The sequence below is a fragment of the Tyto alba genome, unplaced genomic scaffold (genome assembly GCF_018691265.1).
Source record: "Tyto alba isolate M040663 unplaced genomic scaffold, T.alba_DEE_v4.0 Super-Scaffold_20, whole genome shotgun sequence".
Classification (NCBI taxonomy): Eukaryota; Metazoa; Chordata; class Aves; order Strigiformes; family Tytonidae; genus Tyto; species Tyto alba.
Genome location: NW_024881283.1, coordinates 6,995,793 through 7,015,193, shown reverse-complemented (window position 1 = coordinate 7,015,193; position 19,401 = coordinate 6,995,793). Strand labels below are relative to the sequence as shown.

General features: G+C 51.1%; 1 protein-coding gene across 5 annotated transcripts in view; it reads left to right on the top strand.

Annotated features, from left to right (window-relative positions):
* RPS6KA1 (ribosomal protein S6 kinase A1) overlaps positions 1 to 18,879 on the top strand; it is a 40,245-nt gene extending 21,366 nt beyond the window's left edge. For 2 of the 5 annotated variants that reach the window (XM_032992134.2, XM_032992132.2), the window contains 21 exons: positions 2,260 to 2,313; positions 7,067 to 7,183; positions 8,287 to 8,368; positions 8,665 to 8,745; positions 9,509 to 9,588; positions 10,197 to 10,303; positions 10,903 to 10,940; positions 11,074 to 11,216; positions 11,759 to 11,829; positions 12,080 to 12,168; positions 12,368 to 12,432; positions 13,433 to 13,535; positions 13,846 to 13,973; positions 14,464 to 14,589; positions 15,046 to 15,135; positions 15,386 to 15,544; positions 15,765 to 15,926; positions 16,537 to 16,613; positions 16,784 to 16,901; positions 17,331 to 17,468; positions 17,773 to 18,879. In XM_032992134.2, the coding sequence (XP_032848025.2) occupies positions 2,260 to 2,313; positions 7,067 to 7,183; positions 8,287 to 8,368; positions 8,665 to 8,745; positions 9,509 to 9,588; positions 10,197 to 10,303; positions 10,903 to 10,940; positions 11,074 to 11,216; positions 11,759 to 11,829; positions 12,080 to 12,168; positions 12,368 to 12,432; positions 13,433 to 13,535; positions 13,846 to 13,973; positions 14,464 to 14,589; positions 15,046 to 15,135; positions 15,386 to 15,544; positions 15,765 to 15,926; positions 16,537 to 16,613; positions 16,784 to 16,901; positions 17,331 to 17,468; positions 17,773 to 17,895 (2,151 nt within the window). In that variant the 3' untranslated portion in view covers positions 17,896 to 18,879. Of the gene's footprint in view, positions 1 to 2,259; positions 2,314 to 4,103; positions 4,359 to 7,066; positions 7,184 to 8,286; positions 8,369 to 8,664; positions 8,746 to 9,508; positions 9,589 to 10,196; positions 10,304 to 10,902; positions 10,941 to 11,073; positions 11,217 to 11,758; positions 11,830 to 12,079; positions 12,169 to 12,367; positions 12,433 to 13,432; positions 13,536 to 13,845; positions 13,974 to 14,463; positions 14,590 to 15,045; positions 15,136 to 15,385; positions 15,545 to 15,764; positions 15,927 to 16,536; positions 16,614 to 16,783; positions 16,902 to 17,330; positions 17,469 to 17,772 lie in introns of those variants that run through there. The other 3 variants (XM_032992136.2, XM_032992135.2, XM_032992133.2) reach the window with 2 other exon arrangements.
* The last annotated feature ends 522 nt before the right edge of the window (positions 18,880 to 19,401 follow it).

Genomic DNA, 19,401 nt, shown 5'->3' with positions numbered 1-19,401 from the left:
CCTGACCTTAGAAAGCCAGACCTTATCCAGTTTTAATTAATGACTTATCTTTTGGAAAAGGCATTTCTGATGGTAAAACTGCTTTCTAAGAAGAGTCTTTCCTAGGTGCTGCCAGAATTTGGGAGTGTTTGGGGACCGGAGCATGTGTTGAAGCAACAGAAATTAAAACAGCTTCTGGTTAGTTGTTGATGAATAGGAAGCGAAATGCCAAAAATGTAATCTGTTTCTAGCTCTTGCAGGTTTTTTTTTTTCCCCTTGCATTTAGATGTGACTGTCTCAACCAGCAAAGTGACAAAATGCGAGCAAAAACAAACCTGTCTCTTGGCTTCTGGCTTGTAAAATCCTTCCTCAAAAACGGGGAAAGTGGGAAAGAGGACTTATATTTTGAACTTGGTGCTGTAAAAAAAAACCCCGTATGTATGTCCCCAGCCCCTGATCTAGGATGACTAAGCCATCTGTGCAGTCTGAAGGCAGCATTGGGAAGTTCAGAAGAAGTTGTCTCCTCCTCTGACTTGAGCAGCCTCCCAGGCTCAGACCTGGCTGCTGGCTGGGGGTGTCCTTTTATTTTCCAGAAGCAGCAAATCTCATTTCCCAGCGCTGCAGGAACCTGTGTAAAATGGCCTCCCCCGAGGCTGTGGGTGTCAGAAGATGGCTGGTAGCTCACAGCAGCCGTGTCTAGTGCTGGTGGGGTGGACCTGCAGAGAGAAATCCGTCCAGCCCCATCCGAGGCAGGGTTGGTGCCGGCTCACTGGTCGGAGCAGTGAAGGAGCCACGAAGGAGCTGGTCTCCCTTGGAGGGGGGGGTGGGTGTGATCCCCAGGGGGGCACCGCTGAGGTTTCGGTGATCGCTTGTGGGTGCTCGGGAAGGGGTTTAGGTGTGTGGCTTTGGTAGATGTGTCAGCCGGCTGCCCTGGACATCCACTCACCACGGGGACAGCGGGACAGCCACCTCCTTTCTCCCAGACCCGGAGAGATCTTGGTGGCTCCCGCAGCACGGGCAGAGCGATGGAGGGGAGGAAGGGGAAGAGCTGGCTGCGAGGGCCCCCTCCGATCTGATTCAGTCTTTCCGGAGCTGAAAATCAGTTAATTATTAACTCCAATCTCGCTGTTTTCATGCAGCTCCTCCCTTCCCTCAAGGCTTGCTGTTTTCTTCTCTTGCCTCTCCGTAGCTCCTGTCCCAGTTTCAGGTCGCTGCGCCCACCCCATCGACGGTGCTGGCGCCGAAGAGCCCTGTCAGCACCGTGGGCTCTGTCGTGCTGACAAATCGCTTGGAAAGACACAAGAGAAGTCACAGCTCGAGTCTCTCTTAGATCCCTTCTGTCTGCAGCCACATGAGTTTTATCTCATCCCCAGCCAAAGGCTTGAACCTCTCGAAGGAAATGTTTAAAATCTGATTTGATTTTTTTGGGGGGGTGATTTTTCTATTCAGACATATCTTGTTATCTAAAAAACAGGTGAAAGAGTACCTTGATGTGGTAGAAAATTTATGAATGTTCATTAAAATACAGCAGGCTCGGCGACTGACCTTGCAAAAACTTACTTCTTCCATTAACTCTGAGTTTTTGGCTGAGAAGAAGCCATATCCTAGCTGAGAAGCAGTTCTTTTCTGAGCTCCCTTTAAATGCTTCTGCACCTCTCCCTATAAGGGTTCAGAGAATTGCATCTGGCCCCAGAGGCAGCATAAACTGACATTTCTAATGCTGCTCAGGGACCTGCAGAGCAGCTAGGCTGGCCCTGCCCTGCCCTCGAGGGATGTGGTGAGTTTTGGTATTTGAGTAAGTTCCTCCTGGTTGCTTTAGAGACGCTGAGTGTGCCCCTGGAGAGAAGCCCTCTCCTTGCCACGGGTGTGCCAAACTCCCCTGCAGACCCAGGACACCACTACCAGAAGAAATGCTTTTGGAGTTTGTCCAGGTGTAGCTGAGAGTAAAATCTGATCTAGACATTAATCAACCTGCCAGAAATTAATTCTCGCTCCTTGGCGGTGGCGCTCTGATTCTTGGGGAACACGTGTAACCCAGTGCCAGCACCGTGTCCTTCTCCACCACCCGCCCGAGTCTATCAAAGCCTTTAACAGCAGCCGGCTCCAACTGCTCTCCCGGAGCCACCAACGCAGCTCAGAATCACATCCCGAGGAGCGATGTCTGGTGGGATGCTACCAGTGCCTAAACAGCTCACCTGGTCTTGCTAAACAAGTTGGTTGGGAAAACTTTAGGGGAGTATCACAGCCCCTCTGTGCTGACCCTCATTTATTCTCCTGCAGGCAAAATCAGATATCACCTGGATAGAGAAAGACCTTGTGGACTCGGCAGACAAGGTAAGAGCCTGCTGCAGACGTGCACCTCCAGGAGACTCATGCATTTCATTTGCACTTTGTCCCATGACGAGTCGTCCCACGTATGCGAGGGCGTAAGCAGAGCTCGCCAGAACCTCTCTGAAAACCAAACCCTCTCTTGCAGCACGGCCCTACCAGCCCGTCTCAGCTAGGTGGGACTGCTAATACAGAAAACAGCTATTACTCACTTGCTCACATGACATCCTGGACTTTGACTTTATCCTCCTCCTCCTTCCTCCCCACACCAAACTCCCCTCCGCGCTGTCATTTATGTCTCCTGTGGCTTTCTGATCTTGTCAGCTTGCTGGGGCGGGCGCTCCAGTGTTGTAGTTGCACGGTTGTACAGTGGGGTTTTTTGATTGCTTTTCGGAGGCTCCTCTCCCCGCCCCGAGTGCCTGATAACCCAACGTGCAAAATTGTCTTGGTCGGGACAAGATTTAGCAGATCTTGCTGGGCCCACACGGAGGGAGCTGGTGGGCTGCACCTCCTGCACGGCTTCACTGAGCAACGTAAAGCTTCCTTGGAGGAGGTGATGCTCATCTTGGGACAGCACATTGCAGACAGGGTTTCTGCTTCCCTGGGACTGTGGCAGCATGAAGGAGGTGGCACTGTGGACAGAGTCTCCTGCAGACTCATGCTCAGCAGCTGCCCGGTGCTGCTTCACACTGCTCTCTGGCACCTACGCCCAGCTCCCTTGCTTTGGACCTCATCAGCTATTGAGGTTCCCTTTCTGGAGCTGGGACCAGCTGCCTTGCTGGTATTAAGTCATTTGTTTCTTTCATTATTGGTTCTCAAAGAGCACGTTATGGGGGCGGAGGAGGCAAGACAGTAATAAATAGTCTGTCTTGGTCTAAACCGAGATCCTCTTTTCATACTCTGCACTCTCTGGAGAAATTCAGAAATCAACACTGACACAGGGTTATTTCTAATTGCAAAGGTGTGTGGGTGTCTTTTTACTCATTTCAAGGGGTTTCTGTCTTACCTGCATTCTCTGGGGTCTGGCTGCAGAAGACATCTGTCTGTTCTGACCCAGTGGAAAGGTCAAAGGGAAACAGGCTTGGAGGGGGAAGGAGGCAAAACAAGCGATCTAAAAACCTCTCCTCTGCCTTGCCAATAAATCCGAGCAGCAGTGGGTTCAGAAGCTGTCTGCATCAGAAATGCCCTTAAAAATACCTCGCGTGGAACTTCCCAGGGTGGCTCTTAGATAACTCCAGCATCCACAGCAAGGACTCTTGTGCAGCATAAAGCAAACGAAGGACCAGATGCAAACCCTAGTGATGCCAGAGGGTTTGCCCATGGGATCCATGCACCCTGAATCCCATCATGGGTGTCCCATCATCAAAGAGCAAAGAGATGTGCGGCTTTCCAAGGTGCTGTCAGACGTCTGTGTGAGGTTTCATGAGTTTTTCCTCTTCCTTTTTAAAGAGTAAGTGGCTTCTCAGAATATTCCCCCTTTGTGGAAATACCCCCAAAGCTCACAGCCTGACATGAGATTCATGCAGCACTAAATGGAAGTAATTTTCACTGGACCTTGTATGTTTTCTCTCAGTGTCTTGTCTGAACCAGGAAACCCAAATGTGAACAAGGAGCTGTGAGATTTTTTTTTTTTTAAAAACACGAAACCAAAAAAAAAAAAAAAAAAAAAAAAAAGCGCCCCAACCACAAACGCTGTTGCTGGGGAGCGGGAGCGTGAACCTGCCTCTGTGTGACCGAGTCACTCATCTCCACTGCGCATCTGCCAGCTGGGCTTTAACCACCTGCATCTCCTCCATCCGGCAACCTCAAGCGTGGGGCGCCCGTGCAGCGCGGCGGGAGCCCCCTGGTCCCCCCCGAGCTGGCCATGCTTCCCGGGGAGCTCGCGGGGGTGGCGGTTACGGGGGCTGTGCGATGTTGATCGGGATGGGAGAATGGAGAGGGACCCTAAACTTCCTCGCATCTGCGCGTTCCTCACGCTCTGGCTGCAGAGGAAACATCGAGCCAAGCCCTGCAGCCTGCAGCTCCCGGCCCCCAGCCAGCTCTCCAGCCCGGTCAGTACTGCCGCGAGCTCGCTTTGCTTCTCTTGGTGCCGCTGGTTGCTCACCCGGGCGGGCTGATGCTTCACATAGATGGTCGAAACAGTTTGGTTTGCTTTTCTTTTTCTGCCTCCTGGGATAGTTTGTTTAACGGTGCCGTTGGAAGAAACGTCTCTCGGTGCAAGCAAAGCCTGTTAGCGGCGCGGCTCGGTGGCAACGCAGGTGATTTTGTGCTGGAGATGTGTTCTGGTGCGTCGCTGTAGGAGCTGGTCTCCAGGGTCCCAGCTGTTGAATTGCAAATTACTGGAGGAGTCCATGGGAGGAAGCCTCCCTTGTGCCAGCAAGGTGCCAAATGGCACCTCAGAGCTTTTCTCAGAAAGCTATCAGCAGTGTCTCACTGATGCCACTTTTGGTCTCGTTGGTATGTGTGTGTTTGCTGATGCGGTCTGGCTGGCAAGCTGTGCAGGCAAATCTCTGCCTTCCTTAGGCTACAGCTTGGGCACCCAAAGCCCCTTGCCGTTCAAAACGCTGGGTCTTGCTGTTGGCCAAGGGGAAGAATTCCCACCGCTGTGAAAATACGTGGCTCCACAGCTCCTGAAGAGCTGTGGTAGGAGGATGGGTCCAGATGCCTTGGAGGTGGATCCAAGAATTCATTTTAAACGTTCCTCTCTGCATAGGTGTGTGATGCCACAGGGTGAAACACCCATGGTGGCACCAGTGCTGATGCTTCACAGACCTGGTTTCTCTCTAGTGTCTTCAGGAAGATGGGGGTGAGGGAAAGAGCCTACAACTTGCACTCATCCCATCCCTGGGTCTCTCCCTGCTGTGGGGTCACTCCCTGGAGAGCTGAACAATGTGGAAGGACGAGCAGGAGGGGACCTCTTGGCTGACTCCCGCTCCGGCTCTTGGCTAGGAGTGGGAGGCTGTTCCTAACCCACGGCTGTCTGCCATGGGCTAAGCCTCCAAACAAAATCAGAAGTGTAAGGTGGCTGAGTTAAGCTGGGAGATGATATGGAACATGAAAGCTTGTTGTTACAGGGATTGTAGGCTCTTTCTTGTCTGTGATCACCGAGCCCAGCAAGTGGCAGGATAACATGGGGGTGGCTCCTGTCCCCCTGCTCTCTCCCCGGTCTCGGGCTGTATGTGCTGCACCGCTGAGAGCATGGACTTCTCTGCTAGGTCTTAGTGTCTGAATAATGCAGGATCTAGAGAGAGTAAAGCTACCAACATGGAAGCAAAGCCACTTCCTAATCTAGAGAAAAGCCGAGCGTGAGAGCGGGAAGGGAAGGGTGCAGGTAGGCAACCACATCCGCGGGTGCTTGGCAAGGCCACCCTCCCCGAGAAGGTGCTGGGAGGGTGGGGAGTGGGCTGGGGTGCAGAGGAGAGGCAGAGCCTGAAACTTGGTTCCTGTTGTTTTTAAAAGCTGCTTTGATTGGGTGGGTTCCAGCCCAAGTATCTGAATAGTTTTAGAAAACAACGTGTAACTTTTTTTTCCCCCAATGTTGTAAGGGGCAAAAACTAGTAGTTGCAGCTTTCTGGCAGCTCTGACGGCTGCATCTGCCCTAGGGTCAGTGAGCAACCGAGTTTAATGCCCTTTGGAACATAATTGCTGGCCTTCAGGTCCAAATAGCAACCAGACCACGTCTAACACTGGATAACGTGGGCCTGAAGTGCTAAGAAGCCTGGACTTGCCCTTACAGGGCGTACAGCTACAAGGGATTTCTGGTCTGAGTAAGATTCATGTCTGTAGAGTGGGAAGTTGAGTCCAGCCCGTGCTGTGGACCCTCCCCATGGTGGTTTGGGAGAGGGGCTGCAACAGGGCAAGCTCAGAGGAAACTGAAGTACAAATATACTGGCTAGGTATGATCAAGAGAAGTAGAGGGAAAGGCACAGCTGGAAGACAAGTAGTACAAAAAGTCTCTTTATATTTGGGATGCAAATAGAAAACAGCTCAAGGTGTTTCTGTTGAGCTGAAGTCTGGGCTTCATGCACCAGAAGTATGGACAAGGTTTGCTGGGGAAAGGAGATGTTTCAGCATCACCTCAGGGTCTGAGGCTGTTTTTGTGTGCTGGCCTGGCTTCCTTGGTAGTTTATTCTAGATACTGCTGATTAAATCTCTTTTTCTTCTTTATTTTTTTTTAAATAAAAGAATGTGTTTTAAACAAAACATGTGCCAGAGACCTTGGCTTCCCCTCAATCTTCTTGAAGGCTTGAGTCTGTTAAAGCATCATCTGTATGTGCTGAAGATGCACTAAGACTTATGTTGCAGAGTTGCTCAGATTGCTGAGCAGATGGGCTCCAACATGTCTGATTTTTGCCAGCCCTGGCCGTGTTTTGACAACAGTGCCGTATTTTTGTGTTGTGGGATTTTTAGTGGCATAAACACTCCTGTTTTTGCTACCACTGCCTTAAAAAGGAAGGTGCTTTTCAAGCACTCTTCTGAAATGCAGTTCAAAGAAATGCAGCCCCTGTGGTGTGAGAAGTGGAGCGTTTGGGGAGAGCGCAGGATATTTAACAAGGCCGCCTGGTGCAAGCCTACTGATGACTTATTTATTCGAGATGTTGAAGCCAGGAGATACCTGTGACAAGCACCAACTTTTCTGGTTCTCTCAGGTGTGGTTCCTGTGAGTCTGTAACTACAATCCTTGTTCCTTAATCCGATAAGGCTTCCTTTCCCTTGTTCAGGAGTACATTCCCTGTCAACCGTGTCCCTTCTTTTCCAGGGCGAAGGTGTTGTGAAAGAAATCAACATCACGCACCATGTGAAGGAAGGCTCTGAGAAAGCTGATCCTTCCCAGTTTGAGCTCCTGAAGGTGCTGGGACAGGGCTCTTTTGGCAAGGTGAGCTCACTGCTTCCTATGTGTCATGCCAGATCAATTATTTTGATGACAAAAGGGACTGTCCACAACAAAACCACTTTCTTGATTCCCACCAAATCATGAGAGTCTGACTGGTGAGCCCACTTAACAAATGGTTGGTTCTAACCTGGAAGGCAACTGTAGTGATGCCTCCTCATAAGGGCCAGCCTCTGTGTCCAAAGCTCCCCTGTAAATCTTTCTTCAGATGATCAGGAGGAAAGCTGTAGTATCCTGCTCGTGAATGCAGGTGCCACACAGGGCAGAAGGACCTCCTGCAGCTCTCTAGCTGGCTGCCAAGCCATCAGCTCAACTGAGGACTTGGAGGACTCAGGCATGTTCCTCTCTTCTCAGAAATGATGCCATGTGCCCGGGACTGGTTTGGCCCCTGTTTACGGTCCAGTTTCCCTTCTGCGAAGGGGGAAGGAAGTAGCCTGTAACTCTTATCTATTTCAATGTGCAAATAATCCAGGTCTCTTACAGACCATCTGCTCACACATTAAATCAACTTGATGTCAGTCAGTTACCAGCGCTAACAGTGGGGGCTTGTACAGGACTGCATGCTGTCGCCTGGGCAAAGGCAGCAGTGGCTTATGCAAAGGAAAGGTGGTGTCTTTTTGAAGCTGCCTAAAACCAGGTAGAATGGGACATCAGGGAAGGGAAGAGGGTAAAAATCCAAAGAGGATGCAGGACCTGAATAATGAGGAGCTGATCTGGCTGTCAAACCAGCAAGTCACCAGGAGGCTTCGTGGTACACTGAAGCATCGGTGGTTCAAATCGAAGCTCCCAGGCATCAGCCACAGCCCCACGGGAACTGCAGGAGGGAGCAAGAGTTGTGGAAGAGAGGGGGAAACTGCAGCATAAAAGCACAGGTGCTGTAATGGCTGGAGATAGGGGGTGAGCAGAGTCTACACACAGCACTTCTCTGAAATCCTCATGGGGTTTCACGTGGAGAACTTGAGGTACATCTTACCAGCCCTGTGGCCAGCTGCTTCTTAAGGTCACTGTGAGATCTGCCACGCTGGGAGGCATCCAGCTCCTGCTGCTAATGTTCAGTGCTTGGCAAATGTGGTGTTCTTCTGCTGCAGGTTTTCTTGGTGAGAAAAATAACACCACCAGACAGCAACCACCTCTATGCCATGAAAGTACTCAAGAAGGCGACACTGAAAGGTAGGGGACTCTTGCTGCGGTGCTCTTATCCTCCATGTCTTAAAGAGCACTGGGGAGATGTCACAGCAGCCAGTGCTGGCCCCAGAGTGACCTGGGTGAAAGAGAAGTATCTTTATCTCAGCCAAACAGCCTCCTTTCTCCTCCATCTACGAAATACCCTTGTTGCAGTGATGGAGGTGGGAAAAGACCTGGCTCAAGCTGCCTGGTACTAAAGGGTTTAAGGCTGGGGACAAGGCTGACACTGGGGTACTATGCACCTTTTTCTGTGTCTGAGCTGTTCCTCTCTCTTCCCGCAGTGCGTGATCGAGTAAGGACAAAGATAGAAAGGGACATCCTGGCTGATGTAAACCATCCCTTTGTGGTGAAACTCCACTACGGTGAGTGTGGAGCTAGTTGGGACGCTGGGAGAGGGGCTGCAGGCTTGAACAGGCACTGACTGCTTTTAAGCACAAGAAAGAAAGATGCTACTACAGGCACGCCTGCCATGAGCAGGTAGATGAGCATGAGGCATCCAGCAACAGGCGGCTTGGAGGGTGCTGACAGACTCTCGTGGTCCCTAACAGGCTTCTGGAGATACCTGAAGTGGAGAGGAGGTCTGGATCAGTCTGTATCCCTCAGTGGCTGCGCTGCTCTGGAGCTTTCACAGTCCCCTTATCACAGATCCTTCCCTGGAGAGGTCTTTGGACCCATGGGAGAGGAGGTTTAAACAACAAATTCTTGGGATTGAAACGTTAAATCAGGAGAAATTGAGAAAGCAGGGTTAAATAGTCAAGGCAGAGTTTGGCAGGATTAGTGCTCTGACTCCGAGGAAGGTGAGGACAGCTTCTTTCCCTGTGAAGTGACCAGTGCCCCTCTCAGGAAAACAGCCCTGTCAGTAGGGCATCACTGGCTGAAAGGGAACCGGCCCCCCATAAAATGAGGATTTTCTGCAGTGCCAGAATGCTGCTGGTGAGCTCCCATTTCAACATCATGGACAGGCTATCTCATTTACCCCAAATAATTAGCCCTACCTGTGTTTAACCTAGTAACCATGCAGAGCCTCTGCACAACTGAAGCCGCTGGGATTTAAGTGATTAATGTAACACCATGGAGCCTTCCCTCAGCAGAGGGGTCTGATTCCTGCTCCGGCTTGTGTTTCAGCATTCCAGACAGAGGGGAAGCTGTATCTGATCTTGGATTTCCTCAGAGGAGGTGACCTTTTCACTCGGCTTTCCAAAGAGGTGGGTACTCTCTGGCATCTTGGTGGGTTGCCGAGGCTCTCGGTTCATCTGTGCTTAATTGCCTGGAGAAGCAATCGAGTCTTGCAAAGCCTTTGAGAGGGGTGGAAACAACCTCCAGGCTGCTGCTAGCCCAGAGCTGGCAACGGGAGAGGATGTCTCGGGAACCTGACGGAAAAGCACCGGCAGCAGGTCTCACCTCTGCAGCACCTTCTGCTGAGCATCACGTTAAGAGCAAAACCAGGCGAGAACCGTGTTCTGCTGCCGTGTTGGCTGGTTGTGTCGCCTCGCTGGGATGGGGTGAGGGCAGGGAATGGGAGGAGGGGTAACGAGAAGTTGTGCCAGGTGAAGACAACTGGGAACAAAACCTAGTTAATGTCAACGAAGAGTTTTTTTAAAAACCTGTCTGCTGCTTAGCAACCTGGTTTGCTTTTTTGGTGTTGCTGCTTAATTGATACTTTAGGATGGCGGGCAAAGCCTGGGAAACTTAGGCATGAAAGGGTAGGAGAGAACGACATGGATGTGGAAGGTCTTGCATGGGTGCAGCGGAGGCGGTCCCGCTACAGCGCTGTAACCCCAGCGCCTTTCCCGCTTCCTCTCCCTCCCTGCAGGTCATGTTCACCGAGGAGGACGTGAAGTTCTACCTAGCAGAGCTGGCCCTGGGGCTCGACCATCTGCACAGCCTGGGAATCATATACAGGGATCTCAAACCAGAGAAGTACGTGCGGCAGAGCCAAGGCCGGGAAACCGAGTCCTTCCGTTCAGCCCCGAGTCGGCAAACGGCGCGGCCGCCTCCCGCAAAGGCGAAGCTGAATGATGCCCCGAGGCCAGCCAGATGGAAGGCGGCAGTGCCAGCCGACAAGGCTCCTGCTCCTCAGATCAGCAGTTACGGCCAGGAGCGCAGTGGAGGCAGCACGTGCGCACCACATGTCTGAGCAGTAATCCTTGGCAGTCTCCGGGCTCCAGCTTTAAGCGATTGGGAGCCTTCGGAGGGAAAAGGCGCCGGGGCCGGGGCTCTGCAGAGAGGCATACCGGCTGCCTGGTGGGGTTATTCTTACCTGGAGTATGTGGGGGATCAAAGGTGGTGTGACCTGTGCGGGTCATTCGTTCAGTGTGAAGTTGAGGGCGTAGAGAGGAGGGAGCTGCTCTTTGTCCCACTCGTGTCTTGGCGATGGAGGTTAAAGCACTGGGGGAAGGGACAGATAACTTTCTCTGGATTCTGGGAGCATCTCAGACCAGCCTCTGCTGTGCGTGCTTGTTCTCCCCAGCCCTTATTGCAGACAGTAACAACTTGGGTTTTTTTCATTCATGCTGTAGCATCCTCTTGGATGAAGAAGGGCACATCAAACTCACAGGTAAGGGACTCCACAAGAGCCTTGTGCTCCAGCAAGGTTGGTTCTTGAAATACGGAGCTTCTCTCAGGCCTCTCTGTTCTGTGTGATTGCTCAGAGCACTTGGGTGCATGCTGACAGTTTTTCTCTTATGTAGATTTTGGCTTGAGTAAGGAAGCTATAGACCACGAGAAGAAAGCCTATTCCTTCTGTGGGACAGTGGAATACATGGCACCAGAAGTTGTGAATCGCCAGGGCCACTCCCACAGTGCTGACTGGTGGTCGTACGGGGTGTTAATGGTATGTACCCGGGTAGTGTGGTTGGGGACCTGGCTCAGCAGCAGCTCTGAAATGCTCTTACCCAGTTCTGCACGTCCAGCAGATGTGCTGGCCTGGGGACGTTCCCCAGGCTCCCCGAAAGGGGCTCTGTAACAGGCTGTCCGGCCAGGAGCGCGTGTTTCTCGGGGGAGGCAGAGCTCCTGAGGCCGCTGTCGCGGTGTGCAGCGTGGGGTGCGCAGCGTGGGGTGCGTGGGGGTGTCGGTGTCGGCCCCAGCGCTGGGCTGTCGGTGTCTGCGCAGATCTGGTGCCACCGTCTGGCGGTTGCTGAATCCGAGGGCTCCGGCTGAATCCGCTGGCTTGAACGCGTTCCCGCTGCAAACCCTGTGAACCAAGATCCTTCCGAGAAAATACAATGCCTGCGATCTTTTTTAGAGCTAGGCTTTTGATCACTTGCAAGCTTTTCGCTAGCTTTGGCGAGCTCCCAGATGAAGGTGCAGTGGGATCTGTGCAGCCCTCAGGACTTGCTGAGACGTGACCTCCCCTCTCTTCTCTTTCCCTCCCAGTTTGAAATGCTCACCGGCTCGCTGCCCTTCCAGGGGAAAGATCGTAAGGAGACGATGACCCTCATCCTCAAGTAAGAGGAGTTTGTCTTTCATGTATGCATAGGAGGCGAGCTTCTGCTCTTTCTTTGAGCGTGTTGCAATTTGGGGGTTCTCGCAACTTAATGGCATCATTTGGCAAGCGGTTTTGTATCAACAGTTAGTTTGAAGGGTGCAGTGTAAATGCCAAACAGATGATTGTACTTTTGGGGGGTGGAGGTACTGTAGTCAGCTTACGGGTTGACTTCTTTAAACCTGCAACTGATTGCACAACTTCCTCTCCAGAGCAAAGCTGGGCATGCCACAGTTCCTGAGCTCTGAAGCACAGAGCCTCCTACGAGCCCTTTTCAAAAGGAATCCAGCCAACCGATTAGGTAAGACATTTTTTTGGTTTCTGAGTACACCTGATGCTGTACTGGGGCCTCAGATCCTCGTGGATCAGCAGCATGTTCACACTTGCGCTCGGTTAATGGGCTCATTTAATTACAGCCAGGTTTCCCCATAATACCTGGCTGGGTTGCGTACGTGGTAGTAGTAGTTTAATGCAACACACTCCACGGGTGCATCTTTCAGGTTCTGGACCAGATGGGGCAGAAGAGATCAAGCGCCATCCTTTCTACTCCACCATTGACTGGAATGTGAGTATCAGAGACATAAGAGCAACTTCCTCCCCACTCGGCACCAGCAACACACTTCTGCTGACTGCAGTAACGGCGCGGTCGCGATGCTCGACCAGCTATGGGACAGATACCGATCCCTGTTTCCAACTGTTCCAATAATCCTTCCCAAAACTAAAATTCTATTTGCCATGTGAATAACTGTGTCATCCCTGAGTTGCCTGTGATCTCACCTTGATTTGATTTTACTCATCTATCAGCGCTAGGACAGAGGTTTTAACTGGAGTTTTGCACAACAAGGATTGTCTTGCACCAGGTGGGAAGGAATTGGGGAAACATTTCTGGCAAGGAAATACTTTATTTTGTACAGAGAAGCAGGGCAATAACTGAACCGGCATTTCCCAATTGCTTCTGGCCAGCTCGCTTCTTTACCACATAATTTTGTTTCTTCCTTGTTTTCCCTTACTTGGTAAGGGATTTTGAAGATCAGACTTCTAATGCTTTTGAGGCACCCAGCGAGCTGCTAGGCTGAACCTCCAGCAGTGCTAGTAAAGCATATTTCAAACATTTGCTTCACAAAGCCATTTAAAAAGGCTACTTGTGTGAGTACTGGGATACAAATGTCCTCCCAGGGCATCTCCTTTGGCTGTCCCTGGGGAGATATGTGTCAGCAAACAGGAGTTAGGAGGAGGTGGAAGAGCCTGGCGAGGTAAATACTTCATGGATACTGCTTTTGGAGTGGGGCCAGCTTGCATACAGAGCACTTTTTTTTTTTTTTCTTGATTTAATATATGATGAAACTTGTAGTATTTCTCCACAGACTGACTCAGAAGCATCCCACTGGCCAAGAAGCCTTCCCTTGGACTGATGAGCTGTAGTTAAATGCTAAGCCACAGAGCTGTTTCTAGTTTCACAAAAATCTCTTCCTGGCCTCTTGTTCCTATCAAGCCTTTGCACCCTCCTGAGCGCGTACGAGAGCATTGACCTGTCAGAGCACTTTTGAGCTGTCTTTGTTTTGCAGAAGCTGTACCGGAGGGAAATCAAACCACCCTTCAAGCCTGCAGTAGGGCAGCCAGATGACACCTTTTATTTTGACACAGAATTCACATCGCGTACACCGAAAGGTTGGTATGGATTCACGCAAAGCCGAAGTTGCCCGTGTGAAATGACGCTGTACGGCTCGAGACGGGTTTGCCAGTGCCAGCAGGACGAGGTTTGCCTCCTGCTAGTGCTGCCGGCTCCAGATGGTTGCAGCGCTGAGGAGGTGGCCCAGCCCTGGCTTATGTGGGGTGTCAGGGGTAAGCTTGGTGCTGCGTGGTTTGGCTCTGGTCTCGCATAACCTAAAGAGGAGCCGTAGCTTCTGGGGAGCCAGGGGAAGGCTTCTGCTTCCGCGGGGCTAGCCCTCTTCAAGCTGCCTCTCAACTCCCGTTGCAGATTCCCCAGGCATCCCCCCGAGTGCGGGGGCCCATCAGCTCTTCCGAGGCTTCAGTTTTGTGGCGACCGGATTGATGGAGGATGGCAAGGTGAAATCTGCCCAGACGCCTCTACATTCGGTGGTACAGGTAAAAAGTGGAGACAGGGGAAGAACTGTCCTGAAGCCGCAGCAATACTCCAGAGTGGGTCTGCGGGACCTCTGTACCATCTGGAGCAGAGCTAACGGGAAGCCTCAGGCAGTGGTGTTCTGGTTTGAATTCTTCTATCCTGTTTTTCTTTCATTTCTGTTGATTGTCATGTGCAAAGGTCGCCAGGGCAAGGCGAGTCTGTTTGCTTTCCTCTCCCCAGGTGGACCCGTGCTAGCGGGAGGTCTGTATAAATGCCTGTGGGCTGATAGGTGCCATCAAAATGCACCGTGCTAGATGCAGATAGTGTTAGCCCACTGACCTATATCTGCCTTGTTCTCTTCTCCTCCCTCTCCCCAGCCGGGAGGAGAAGCTGTGGGATGTAGCAGGCAGCAGTCTGTCAGCTCGCTCTGTGTTGCAGTTAACTCATCATGTTGCACAAACCTTTCCCTGAACTCTCCCGGCTCATCAACTCTCCGCTCTCCTCTTGCAGCAGCTGCACGGCAAGAACATCCAGTTCAGCGACGGCTACGTGGTGAAGGAGGCGATCGGCGTCGGCTCCTACTCAGTGTGTAAACGCTGTATTCATAAAGCAACCAACATGGAATACGCAGTCAAGGTCTGAGATTCACCATCTGAACCGAACTCCCCTGTTAGATTTCTGTTCATCCCCATGATGACCAAAATAACATCCAGGCATGAAATCACTTTTGCTGCTTGTGTGAGGCCTAAATGGACAATTTCTGTGCTGCTGTGCATGTAACTGCACAAACTTTCTTATCCAGGAATAGCGAGGAAGCGAGGAAGCAGTGTCCTCCTCTCAGAGGGGACAGTATCTCACCTTTCTGTGGCTATGCCAGATCTTAACAAATAAGCTAGAGAAAACTTTGGGGCTTGGGGACGCAGAACTGATGAAGCAGCTGGGGGGTCTCTAGAGCTTATTGCTAAAGAGAGCAGGGGACAGGGAGCGGCTGTGGCACGGGATCTCTGCAGGGATCCAAACACTCAGCTTGTGTGCTTTGTCCTGGCCCCTTTCCCACCCCGATGTGGCTAATGCTTATCCGTACTCTGGCAGGTTATTGACAAGAGCAAGCGAGACCCTTCTGAGGAAATAGAAATCCTCCTGCGATACGGGCAGCATCCAAACATCATCACCTTGAAAGATGTGAGTGTGACTTGAATGACTTCTCCTATATGTTGGTTTAGGAAGTGCAGGCTGGTCTGTGGGGGCAGAATGTAGCTCCAGCACAGGAAACCCAATGGCCCTGCTTGATGTATCGCTCTGGAGTGGGAAGGCATTCCCAGACCCACCTCTGCATTGCTCGCTTCTGTCTGCTTCTTGGTGGTAAAAGTACAAAAGGGAAGAAGCTCTGGAAGCACTTTTTGGTTAACCCCCTCCATATTTGCTTTGGTAGGTGTACGATGATGGGAAGTACGTGTATCTGGTGACTGAGCTGATGAGGGGAGGGGAGCTGCTGGATAAAATCCTCAGACAGAAGTTTTTCTCGGAGAGGGAAGCCAGTTCGGTCCTGCACACGATCTGTAAAACAGTGGAGTATCTGCATTCCCAAGGGGTGAGTATGGTTACCTCTGTTTTCCTGGGAAGCTGTCTGGCATTGCACTATGCTCCCTCTCCTCCAGGGAGTAGCTCTGCCTGTCAGGACTATTATTTCTTCCTGGTGTTGCTGTCTTGGCAAGCCAGATGTGGGGCCAGAGCAGGGGTTGAGTGTCCTGATGCAGCTTCAGACCTTCGTCTTCCAGGGATATGAGAATGGCACTTTCTTTGCTCTACAGGTGGTTCACAGGGACTTGAAACCCAGCAATATTCTCTACGTGGATGAGTCAGGAAACCCTGAAAGTATTCGCATTTGTGACTTTGGCTTTGCCAAGCAGCTGAGGGCTGAGAATGGTCTTCTCATGACTCCTTGTTATACAGCAAACTTTGTGGCACCTGAGGTAAGCACCTTACTGACCTGAGACCCTTCAGTAGCTCTCACGTCCCTCCCCTGGCCTGTGCTCTCACTCAGCACAGGTAGCTCTGCCCCATTCCTAACTCCAGCCTGTTCTGGCATATTCTGTCCTGGAAGAGGTAATTACAGAAATACTACTTGTAGTAGTAAACAAATTTCAAGTGCAGTCCTCCAATTTGTACTGTCCTAACGAGAGGGGCTGCTTAGGGTACTGAGGCTTTAAAGTCCCAGTGATTTTCTAGGCTGGTTCCCTTCCTGATTAACTGGCCTGCTAAGAGTGGGATGATTTTCCACTCAGCTATCTTCGTGTGGAAGAAAGAAAAAGAGCAGGCACGCCATGGAGCATGCGTGCAGTGTCACTGCACTGGAACATGGCTTCCTTCTCGCTTCTCGTTATGATGTGCCTGAGGGGTTCCTCTGTTCCACGCCACCAAAATCTGATTTGAATCCTGATCTTTAGTCCAAGACTTTGCTGTTGGATGGGGCTCTGGAAGCTTTGCCTACGGGCTGCAGGCAGTGGGTCAAGCCGCTCTTCACAAGCTGAAGTGAGCTCAACAACAAGAACCACTTTTTTTCCCTTTGCTTATTCTGCTCAGGTACTAAAACGCCAAGGCTATGATGAGGGCTGCGACATCTGGAGCCTGGGAGTTCTCCTCTATACGATGCTCGCAGGGTAAGCTCCTCTGCCTTGCTGGAAGGCAAGAGCTGGGGCTGCGACCACTTTGCTCTCAGACAGGCTCCGTGGTGGCAGCTGGACCTCTCCTCGGCGGTCGCTGCTACCTGGAGGTGCTCCCTGGTTGGGTTACAGGACAGCAGATCAAATACTCTCTCTTCTCTCCCCAGCTGCACTCCATTTGCAAATGGTCCCAGTGACACTCCAGAAGAGATCCTGACGCGGATAGGCAGGGGGAAGTTCTCCGTCAGTGGAGGCAATTGGGACACTATTTCTGACATGGCCAAGGTACCGTTTGAGATTTGTCTGCGTTACATTAAAGGGTTGGGGTCAAGCCCGACCAGTTGCTGTGAGGCAAGTTTAAAGCAGGGTGGGGAGGGAGGACAGAAGAGAGAGGAGAAAACCAGCAGTGTAGCTTCTACCCCACGCAAATCTGCCCCGTCACAGCTCAGCAGCATGCCTCTCCCTGCTTTGTCTTAGCTCTGGCTGTGAATATTTGCACAGAACACCAACCTCGTGCTGGACCCATGCTGGGTTTGCTGCTGTGTTACACCTCCCAGGCCTACCAGAAACACATTTATACAAGAGGAGATCAATATCTAGGGACTTCAAACTTGACCTCTACATTTAAATCCTAATTTGGGGGCGGACAGATGGTATTTTTGCATTTAAAATGTGAAGCCTTCTAAAGTCTAACTTTACAAACGATGCCCTTAGGATCTGGTATCAAAGATGCTTCATGTAGATCCTCACCAGCGCCTAACAGCCAAGCAGGTCCTGCAGCATCCCTGGATAACCCAGAAGGACAGCTTACCCCAGAGCCAGCTGAATCACCAGGACCTTCAGCTTGTAAAGGTACAAAGTCTGCTCTGAACCTTCAGCTGGTTCCTCATGTACCTCGGGCTCTTTGGAAAGCAGCGGTTCAGGTGGGGTGATGGTGCTGTGGGCAAAGCAGGATGGAGGGTTGGAGAGAAGAGGGCCAGGGGAGGCAATACAAGACAACCTAGGGAGGTTGTCAGTATGGGTAGGATATTTAAAGAAAAAAGAAAGATGCTCCTGGCTTTGTGTGTGGGTCTGTCTGCTCTGGTCCCTCATCTTGTAAAGCCATGAGTCTGAAATACTCCTACATCTAAACGACTTCTCGTGCCTTCTCTCCCAGGGGGCGATGGCTGCCACCTACTCTGCACTGAACAGCTCCAAGCCAAGCCCCCAGCTGAAGCCCATCGAATCCTCCATCCTGGCACAGAGGCGAGTGAAGAAACTTCCTTCCACCACACTGTGAAGTTGGGGCGATCTGCAGCCGCACGGTGTGGTGCAGGCACACCAGACTTTGCACATCTACTGAAGACGGGGGGCAGGAGATCGGGAGGTCAATGCCTGCACAGGAGCTCCCTTGAGGACTTGTTCTCAAAAGGCCAAGTGCCTTCCTGCTTCTGAAAGACTGGCTCCTCCTTGTGTGGACTGATCTTTGCTGAGAGAACTTCACTGTAAAACTTTTTTGAAGTGTACATTGTCAATTTTTAAAGACATCCATCTGTGTATATGAGAACTACAATGTATAACTGATGTCAAGTGGCACTAAAAAGCAGCTCTGATTCACCCTTTTCTCTGTAGGGCCAGATATTTGTTGTAGCTGCATCATTTCTTGGAATCGATCCTCTCCAACACCATTGCAGCTGGAAGACTGCGTAACGTTTGGGGTTTAGGCTTTGGGGTTTTTCCTCCCTTGAACCTTTGGATACCCTTCCCAAAGTCAACCCCACAGGATCCTAGCCAGCAGCACTCGTGTTTGCAAAGGACTTCTCTCCACTTCTCTTTTTGTGCGTGTGTGTGTGTGTTCAGAGTGTAAGGTCGGTTTTTCAGACTCTCTTTCTTCCTCTCTCCTGCCCCGCCCCAGCCCAGCCAGCAGTTCTCGGAACAAAATAAACCATGGGTTTTCCGAACACTCCCTTAGATGCTCAGCTGTCCGGAATACCAGCTAGGTTTGGCTCCTTCCTTCCCTCTGCCTTCCCATCTTCACCTTCTCCCCATCACTCCCTGGAGTTTGTCACCCATGCAGGTGGTGATGACAAAGGAACCTTCTCGGCAAAGCTGAGGCTTTGGGCTGGCTTTGGCTGCTGCTTTTACCATTTTTGGTTTTCCCTTCCTTCAGCAGGAACCTATGAAACAAACCACCCTTCTTTTTTTAATTTAACTTTGTTCTACAGCTGGTAACTCAGGGTTTCTTTCTGAATTGTACAATAAACATGTCATTCAGTTGACGTTATTTTACTGACTGACTTTTAGCTGCAGTATAAGCGACCCTGGTCATTTCCCCACATCATACAGGGACAATGTTTCTTGCCTGTCTTTTGGGAGATCTGCAGAGCTTTTTCATCTGGCCCTGTGATGGGAAAACCAGCAGTACTGTAGTAGGGCTGCATATTATGCCACCTTCTCTCAGGTGCAATACCTCACTTTGCAGTGGGAAGTAATTAGAACCAGAATAAGGCAGTAATCAACAGGAAAGGTGGCAGGATGCGGGCTGCGGAAGGGAACTTCTTACTCTCAGGACATTTTAGTGCTAATAGAAACCAACACTTGGAGGCAAACTGTGCTAGAAATAAATTCCTGACTCATTCTGACTTGCAGGGAATTGCTGGAGCTCCCTGGTTTGGTGGTGGATGTTTCTCAGGAGGAGCAGGAGAGCTACAGGGACTGCAAATGCTCACGTGCTCAAGGATGCAACTGAAGCCAGCAAAGGTTCTCATGTGAATTTCTGCTACTTTTGGCTGATCGTATAACAAGA